The 9,485-nt window shown below is 40.5% G+C and overlaps 1 protein-coding gene across 3 annotated transcripts; it reads right to left on the minus strand.

Annotated features, from left to right (window-relative positions):
• errfi1a (ERBB receptor feedback inhibitor 1a) lies at window positions 1–6,367 on the minus strand. Of its 3 annotated transcripts, none has more exons than XM_086292671.1 (4): window positions 6,192–6,367; window positions 3,473–3,678; window positions 3,226–3,305; window positions 1–2,967 (listed from the first exon to the last, which is right to left on the minus strand). In XM_086292671.1, the coding sequence occupies exons 2-4, from the start codon at window positions 3,622–3,624 to the stop codon at window positions 1,979–1,981; spliced, it is 1,221 nt and encodes a 406-aa protein (XP_086148797.1). In that variant the 5' UTR covers window positions 3,625–3,678; window positions 6,192–6,367; the 3' UTR covers window positions 1–1,978. The 3 variants fall into 3 exon arrangements, with proteins under 3 accessions (XP_086148797.1, XP_086148796.1, XP_086148798.1); XM_086292670.1 differs by having other exon boundaries at window positions 3,226–3,308; XM_086292672.1 differs by lacking the exons at window positions 3,473–3,678; window positions 6,192–6,367 and adding an exon at window positions 3,396–3,448.
• Window positions 6,368–9,485: the final 3,118 nt, after the last annotated feature.

Below are 9,485 nucleotides of genomic sequence, written 5' to 3' on the forward strand. Positions count from 1 at the left end.
TTATAAATAAGTCACTTTATTATTGCTTTCTTTTTAAAGACTATATACTTATCAACTATTCATAATAACAAATGGAGTTGTTAAATACTGTACACAGCATACTGAACTCTCCCAGTGCATGTCTTCGCCACAGCAGAGTGTTATCTCTTGATAAACTAGTCTTCATTCTGTTTTAACATTTCTAATAAGACATATGAATACCTTAAGATTAAATAGTTTGTTTTTTTGTGTATGATGTAAACATTTTTCCAAACATTTAAGTCAAAAGCAACATTGTGTTGGTAAGATCTGTGAACAGAAGGAAGAGAAGAAAAAAAAGATACTTCAATGACCGATTGACCTTAGCAGTTATTTGTTTCCCAAACTGAACACCGTGTTTGATACCAAGGGTTACTTCAATACATGTGCTACATTTTCTATATCATCCTGACGCCTTGTGGATAATGTACAACAATTTAAAAAAAAAAAAAGAAAAATCATACATTTTGTAGGCTGCCAGCAGCCAAAGTCTTTCAGACCACACCCACTGCAATCATGTAAGGCAGGAATGCATGTGCAGAACAGGAAAGTCTGTGTCAGGTAGGTAAACCCTGTACTGTCTTTGTAATGCATTTGTATTAACAGATTAGTCAAACATCTCTCATCTAAAATCTATTTCATCTAAAATCTCCATATTAGGATATTCGGTTAGAACAGATTTTGCGTTTGAATTCATTGTCTTTTCCTACAAGTGTTAGGTCACATATGGAGCCGTTACCTCATCGCTCGTGGATTACAATTTCAAATTTCACCTGTGAACACAATTTAAAGCAGGGAGTTTGTAAAGGTATAAGGATAATATCAAAGTGAGGTAGTACTTGAGGCAAATGTGTTTCAAGCAATGACTCACAGCTTGACCAGAAAAAAAAAAAGAAGAAAAAGAAGTAGCTTCAATTGGAAGAACAGCACACATTCACTGACAGTCAACAGACCAGTTCCTGTGCAATAAAACAGATCTGGAGACTGACAGAAATAAATCAAATGTGTGCACTTCTTAGAAGGCTCTACTAAAAAGCGGGCACTGCTAACAAGTGTTGCACAGTAACAAGCATTGTTGACAATTCTTTACTAATTAAACACTTTTCCCAACTGCTGTTCACATGCACATATGCGCAAACACATCCACTGCACATACACACACAAATACACTCAAGACGCTACACCATACTCAGCTGCACTGGACAATCCAAAAGAAATATGGTTAGCTACTAGTAATGAACCCACCTACTGGTACAAAATGTACCATGACAATGTGCCATATGGGGTGAAAAAACAAACAAAGAACAAAACACAACACAAATTTACTTTGAAGTAGTCAGCCTGAGTAAGACTGACACTACATCAAGGCGCGAAACCCATATCAGTATTGATATAATAGCAAACAGAATCGGCACGTGCTAGAATCCTTCATTTTGTTATAAATTCATCGGGCTTGTATTTAGACTTCATATATTAAGTGATACATGGTTACATTACTGACCTTTTTGTCCCTTGTGAGATGCAAAAGCACCATCAAAAAGCCCCAGTGCATCTCACAAAACATCCACACCACATCAGACACAAAACACTGAGCACACAAGGTACAAGGCCCGCTTGTACTTTCTGGCCGTACCACATCTTTACTAAAACAGAGCAAAATATTGAATTTCATAAAATTAAAATATATTTTAAAAAAATAAGCTATAGACTGTTGAACTTTGCCCACAATCTTTAGTTAGACATGGTTTTCACAGAAAATATCTTTTCAATATTACCAGTAACTGTACACAGTGCGCAAATACCCTGTGTGTTCAAAATACATAAGGGGTATTACAAAAAGAAAAAAGAAAAAAGGTAAAAGCAGCAGTTTTAAAAGGTTGTTGGTGTCCAATTTCACCATTTTGTCAAGTGGGTTTTGCGCATGTACAGTATAGTCTTCTATTACTTCCACAAAAACTTTTCAAACAAAATCCACCTGTGCTTTCTTTCTGGTGTGGCAGTCACAAGGCGAGTCTGCAAAAGGAGACCGCTGAGGCAGAAGGTAGTAATGTGTGGTGCTGGCCTTCTTGCCATTCTCCATAATAGGAAGGATACATGGGGAGCCCTCACTGTTCTGTCTCTGTAAACTCCGACCGCTTACATACTTAGGATCTGGTGCAAAGCTTTGGGTTGGGGGCATCACCCCGTTAGTGTATGTTGGGAGGCTCTTAGGGCTGGGAGTGCGGGAGCTGCCTGTGGACAGAGGGCCTCTTGGAGGCAGTTTGGGTGGTTTGTCCTCATCGCTGTAAGCCCCAGATGAGACTTCTGCTGACCAGCGCCTGCAATCTGTCTTGACATTACGTGGAGGTATAGGAGGGGGAACCTCTTGTTTATCCATATTGTTGGGGTACCTTTTTGGGCATGTGGGTCGTGGCAGCTTGTGTAAAGATCCAGCTGGTCCAGAGAGAGAGCGTCGTAGCCTCCTCTGAGCGGGTCTTTCCTGTGGCTGCTGCTCATACTGTTCCCGTACTTCCTGCGGAGGATTTGCCTGATGGTGCTGTTGGGGTTGCTGCGGGCTTTGCGGTCCTAATGGCCCATCGTAGTAAGCGTAGTTAATCTGCCCACAGTCCTTGAAGCTCCTTCGGTGAGATAGAGGATTTCTAAAAGCTGATTTAGAAAATTGATCAGACACCAGGCGGCAGCTGTCGTCTGAACTTGTGAAAAATTCTACCTCACTGTCCATAGCCTGCTCATGGGAGATATCTGTCTGTGGGGGAATAGGGGGTAGAGGCTTAGAGCATCTGCTAGGTGTCTGTGGTGGGCTGTTCAACTCGTTAAATGACAGCCTCATCAGCAGGTCATCATCAGCAGGACTTGGGGTGGAAGGTTCATTGCTGGAGGACAGGAAGAGTTGGGAAGGCCGGGATTTCTTTGAGAGTATTCTCTGTGAGTTGGGACTGTGTTTATGTCCTGCCAAAAAAGTAAGTTGAAAAAATAATAACCATCAGACAAGTGGCAGATTGATAAATAATTAAAGTAAATTAAAGACAATAAAAATCGAATACTATAATACTACACTGACTTTATAATATTCAGGTTACAACAATATGTCCAGTATGTGAAATAACAAACAATGAAAGAGAATTCATGCAATGCAGCATTTGTGTAGTTTAAAAGGTACATCCTGTATGAAAAAGAAAGAAAAGGAAATAAAGATATTTAACTTACTCTCATAACTTGGAGGTGGCTCCTTTTGCTGGGCACGATAGCTGTGATCTATGTTTGCCCTGTCCATACTGAAGTAGAAGCTGCTAGAAAAGAAGAATGACGTTTCAGAACAGCAGTGCTTCGTCACAGAAATGTGACATATTGAAATTAACAGAAAATGTAAGACTAACCTGAACCATGCAATTTCAACATGACATGCACATCCTTTCTAAAGTCTTTCTCTAATGAAGTGCACCACAACACTCACTTGTCCAGTACATGGCGATCGCGCCAGGAGGGTTTAGATCCAGCCATGCTGTGACAGTAGCTGCCCCGGAGAAAGGGGTTTTCTATGGGAAAAGAGATCTCCTGGGCAGTCAGGCCCACTGTGGACATGCTCCAGGCACCCTCGGGTCGCATCAAAGCCAGGAAACACTCAGATCGCCCGGCTGGCTGCCCCTGCTTCTGGTGTACCTATATTAAAAAACAGCCATGAATGAATTGGCAAAAAATAAAATAAAATAAAATCAAAAGTAGGTCAAGTGAAACAGATCATCGTATAGGACACTAAAAACGCTCTAAAAGCAGAGCCAGGTGATTCTCATTAGACCAGATATTTAATAATGGCTTTTGGGTGACAACAATTTCCTATGGCCTTCAGGACACTGGTGTCCGAGCACACCTGGAGAACGTCCCTTTCAAAATGTTCTATTCACAGTATTCCTCATTCAAAGCATGAAAGCAATAGATGGTGGAAAAGGTCACTACTGGTCATGTCTGCTTTTGTAGACCTGAATTAAATGGCATGTAAACACACTTGCTGTGGGTTTGGAGAACCAGTGTAGAACTACTTTATCACAAAAGCATTCTGACATGAAATCGAAGGTAAACACAGGTGTTACTAACATACGATTTAGATCTTGCATCATAATAGAACAGGACCTTCATTAAAGTCATTGCTAACACATTGTGTCAAAACATGCTATGAAAAAGTTGTATTACCCTTCATGTTTTACATTTTATTTACCGTGTTAGTACAAAGGTGTAGCTGTGTCAGCTGAAAACAAAAGAAGAAAAAATACACCCATTTTTTTTTCTTTTCCTATAGAGAGGTACTGAGCTTTACATTTCACCTGTGGCTTGCAAACTCCATGAGCCTGAGTTCAGCATTGCATTCATGGGTGTGAACTGTGTAACCAACTTTTGAATTTCAATTTCTACAGACTGTGTCGCTTAATAAGTTTAGTTTATTTTAAAACTGGACTGTGCTGTGCTGGTGTTTTGCAATCCTGTTCCTCTTGAACAGGAAAGTTCAAGGGGGCTCCTCCTGTTACCACAGATATACCTGATGTTGCAAGAACGCCCCCACGCCAAATGAACCGAATGCTCGTGTCATGTCAACTATGTGTCAGGGCTGTATAAACAATGTGTACATTATTCAAATGGGGAGTAATCTAATATTTCTGGGGCATACATAGAGTAAATGCAAAATAAATGGCCTCAAACAGAGTTTAAATGTTTCAACTGGGTTTCAGTCTCAAGTGGAGAAAGCCTAGAAAGTCATAAAATGTGTTTTAGATGAGCCTTAAAAAATAGTGCATCAGGGGTGAGCGCAGTTGCTTTTTGTTGCATGGCTGAGTTTAATTAGACATCATTATTACACGATTACAATGCATACTCAGAATCATCTCTTCTGGAAACTACTAAAGAGGTGCATGCACAGCTAGAGCCACACTGTCCTCCTGACAATGTAGGAGTGATGACTGAAAAGAACACGGCTCCCTCGTTCCTGGTCTCTTATGAGCCATATTTATGTGCTAGCCTGACAGCTGGAGCGAAACAAAGCTCTAAAACAACAGGAAGCCTGAGCCATCAGTCTGAGCCAAACTGCCCAAGAAGGCATGCAATCCCCCTGGCCAGGGCCATCGATTCGGTTCGGCGGGGACGGGAAGCAACATGATCCTTGATAATGAACCCCCAGGGGCTTGTGCTTCCTCTTGCAACAGGTGCAAAGACAGTTCATCCTGGCGGTTAACCATATTAGCATTTACAGGCAACAGGATTACACAAATGATGTAGTCATGCAGATGTCCAAGTCGGTTAAATCAGATAATCCGGCTGGAGAATGTGGGCCTTCTTATGGTCAAATGTGACTTATCTGTTTATACAATAAGAAGGCAAGCCAAGGCTAACTACGAAGACAACTCAGTGGCAGTGGGCTCGAGAAAGGAGGGGGTCCGCTGAGCTTCCTAGTGATGTAAAACACCACCGGTTTGCCTTGAATTCAAGCTTACGGCCGTCACCCTCAGGCCTTGACAGGAGTTCACACCCCGCTCACGACACCCCTGCAGCGGTTTCCGAGCAACCATACTCGCTCTACCTGTGCTGCAAGCAAACAGTGCGCACACCCCCCTCACTTTACCGGATTGAGATAATAATGGTTAAAAGCCCTCCAGCAGGCAGGTGACTCACGCCACAACACACAGTCAGCTATTTGGCAATGATGATACACAGTGAATTGTATTTCCCTTTTGTTTAAGAGGAAAAGACCTAAATTAATATTGCAGCCTAAGAATTAAAGAGAACGATTATATAACTTCTGTGCCATTGCAGACCTATAAAGAATATAAAACACGTATCCTTTATAGTTATCAGTATAGACAAACACATAGAGATACATATTCACACGTTTCCCTCCGTTTTTCTTTTTTTTAGATTATTATATTGTAAGTTTTTTAATCATTTTGCTCTGGACTAAGTTGTTCCTCTTAGTATACGGCTGTGTCAGTGAAAAACAATCAAAAACAACCATAAGATATAGAAATAAAAATAAAATGAAATAAAAAAAATAATCCGAATAAGATCTCAAGTTGCATTAAGCAATTGTGTCTGCCGTGCTGGCACCGACATACAAAACAACAGACAGACAAGACATGGATCCACACAGTGGCTCTAAACAGACATTTCAATTCACTTTTTGAACTCACCTAATTCACTTCGCAGTTCTCTCCGCTGACTGACCCCTAAAGTCCTCTTTGGTAAAATGCAGCGCCTCAGTTTATTTCGGGGTTCGATTTGAATCTGTAATCGTCAGTTTTCAGTTGCATCAGGAACAGGTCGCCAAAGACTTGGCGACACTCAGGCATTACTGTGACACTTCTAGATAAGTCTACTAGTCTATTGTATTGAGCTATCTCTTATAGGCTCACTACACTGGCGACCCAGTGGCTCCGCCTTCCTTAAAGCCACAGGCTTCCTTTCCACCAGTCTGCAGTGTGCATGAAGCACAGAAAGCTGAGTGCATATGGACTGCATGTCAGCCTTGAACATATTTAAAAGACTTAACATAGGTTGACTTATGTGATGCAGTGAAAGTCTGCAGGGCTCCATATATCTCTGGACAGAGCAGGTTTGAAATCAAGGACACAGTCAGGTGATAAACTGTCCCACTGGGACACATTTATCACACAATGAATAAATGCAACCATGGTTCAGTTAATGATACATTTTCCCCAGAACGTTTAGAAAAAGTATACATAAACTAAAGTTAAAGCCGTAAACTTACTGGTGCCAGACTAAAATGCCATCTTGCAAGTTCTGCCTTTTAAAACTTTCCGTTCAATGACCTGTGTTATACTGTACTATAAAAGGTGTCATCTTTGCTGTTTCATAAACAATAGACTGCCCAAAAGTAAGCTGTGCAGATCTGCACGAAGACAGAGGCAGTAATAGGGATGGCTTCAGAGTGGATAACACAAACAGTAGGCAAAGAAACAAAGCCAGAACCCCTCCTATCTCTGCAGTAATTCTCCTGCCAGCTGAATGGGGCTCAGATGGTTTAGCTACTCATTTATCAGATCACCCTGGGCATTTTCGTTCAGCAGGACCTGTTCTCTATTTACCTGAGATAATGCTCCCATCAGTCGCTGAGGAAAGGCAACAAGTTCAATATTCTACAGTTTTTCTTGTTATGGAAATACATGAGTAATCTGGAATATGCAGTCCCTCACACCTCCAATTACCAGCTGCTTAGCCTATTTAGACCTTAGGTGGTGTTGCATTAACTGTGACCAAACCTAACTGGGCTAAACAAATGTAACACTGACATGCACACTAACCAAACACAATGATACAATAGCTACAGACAGCGTGTATGTTGACTCAATATGTGACAGAAAGCAGAGGTGTGTGCGTGTGTGGAGAGAACACACTGTTCTTTTGCTTGAAATTGTGAATTCTTTACTGCTTGCTTTCAGTCTGAGAGGCCCAAAAGGATTTTAGTTACAGATATGCCCCTTAAAAGGACCAGATCCTCCCTAATCCCCCTTTTAGAATTTTAGGTGCATTTTTGGGATTCCTCTGGACCAGTTGTGACCAGCAGGGAAAAGAGAATGTTTTGCAAGTTGAATTAATAACTTAAACACCAGAGTTTGGATTAAAAGATTTCAAATGCAAACTATATATTGATAGATGTTGCAGGAAATACTCATATGTAAAAGATAAGACTAAAAATAAAGAGTTGAAAGATGCATAAAAATAATCAAGCAAAGTTAAAAGCGCCTGTGTGTATTTCAGCTTGAGTGCGCTCAATCTGCCTTTCCATGTTCCACAAAAGAGACACATTCATTGGGATAAATAGACTTCACCGAAAATGTCTCTCCTCCCACTTCAGCCCTCCTTCCTCTCTCTGCCTGTGAGCCACATCATGATGTCATCACCCACAGGAAGTGCCATATAAAGTTATAGAGGGAGGGGGGGGGGGGGGAACTAAGTCAGGGTGGAAGATAAGCAGGCAGAGACAGCAGATGAATGAACTTGTGTCATAACGAATATACTTCTCAGGAAATATTACACAGCTTTTCACTTAGCCCCATGACTCACACTGAGTTTAATCACCAGAATCAGTAATCTCCCCCTCAAAAAGTAGCACTTTTGGCTCATTTTCCTTTCAGATGCTTTTGTAAAAGAAAGGAATTTCCCTGTGTGGCTCAGTTCCAGTACAAGGGTATATTTTAAAAGTCAGTTATGCTCCCTCAGCTGATTTCAGTGGCTCACTAACAGGAAGAGTTAAGTGTGGTTGGAGACGAGTTAAAACAACAACAACAAAAAAACAAAAAGCATATTACTGTAAATGATTTATTCAGCGTGGAGGTCACAGCATTGATTGCCCCTGCCTGCTGAGGTAATTCAATTACGTCTATATCCAGACAGAATCCAAAGTTCGCACTGATATAAACACAGCAGCAACAAGCTTTATTGTTGTGGTGACATCAAGCTTGTAAATGTGTAGTAGATTCCAGGTGCTGCTCTAGACTAAAATCCAAGCTTTACCAAGCATTTAAAGAAGAAGCAAGGAAGGTCTGCAACTTTTGACTTCTGTGGTAATTTTGTGAGCATTTCAGATTACAAAGAGTTTGCCATGTACATTTGAAACTGTCCACAGAGACAAGCAAAGTGACTCCCGGAGAAAAGCCTTATGGTCAGATGAGACAAAATTGAGCTATTTGGCCTCAATGACAAGTTGTATGTTTAGAGAAGCAAACCTAAGAACACTGAGCTAGTTGTCAAGCATGGCGGTGGCAGCATCATGCTAAGGGGCTGTTTTGCTTCTAGTGGTACTGGTATATTGCAGAAAGTGGATTGAATAATGAAAAAGGAGAGCTATCTCTAATATCTTCAACTTCATCTCAGATCAATAGCTAGATTGCTGATCCCTGGACACAGTTGGGTGTCCCAACGCATATATCAAAACTGGTTTGGAATGGATAACATAGAAACAAACCAATTTAAATTAACTCTACCAATTCTGCCAAGAAGAATGGCTAAATATACAGCCAGATTTATGCAAGAACCTTGTTTATAGCTACCAAAAGCATCTGATTGAGGTGCAACTTGATAAGGAACATTTAACTAAATAATAGTGGATTGTATCTATATATATGTATATTTTTAACCTTGTGTCTTTTTGGGCCCAATTTTTGTCTTTTAACCAGTTAAGCCTCAGTCATTAAAGATTTATGCTATACAATTCCAGCCTGAAAAAAGAATAGTTTTAAGACACAATTAAAAGCCCCCAAATTACCATGAAAGTCATGCCTATGATGAGTATATGTAAACCTTCTAACCACAGTTATATATCTTAACATTAATCACTTATCATAGTTATCATAAAAATGTAAGCAAACAAATAAAATCCCTGACAATGTTCCTGTTTGCTATTTTCTATTAGGGGAATTATCTTGGACAATTCTTCTCACGTTTTCAAGCTAACGGCATTAGCT

Source organism: Aulonocara sp. 'chitande type north' Nkhata Bay, linkage group LG5 (assembly GCF_057382095.1).
Source record: "Aulonocara sp. 'chitande type north' Nkhata Bay isolate Kocher_YH1m ecotype deep benthic linkage group LG5, A_spYH_male_GT1.1, whole genome shotgun sequence".
NCBI classification, from domain to species: Eukaryota; Metazoa; Chordata; class Actinopteri; order Cichliformes; family Cichlidae; genus Aulonocara; species Aulonocara sp. 'chitande type north' Nkhata Bay.

Excerpts from the sequence above, each read along its gene's own strand:
- errfi1a (XM_086292670.1), bottom strand. The coding sequence starts at position 3,624 with ATGCGACCCGAGGGTGCCTGGAGCATGTCCACAGTGGGCCTGACTGCC. Across the intron at positions 3,309-3,472 it reads GATCGCCATGTACTGGACAA|CAGCTTCTACTTCAGTATGG; the intron begins GTGAGTGTTGTG and ends CTTCTTTTCTAG. Across the intron at positions 2,968-3,225 it reads GCCACCTCCAAGTTATGAGA|GACATAAACACAGTCCCAAC; the intron begins GTAAGTTAAATA and ends CTTTTTTGGCAG.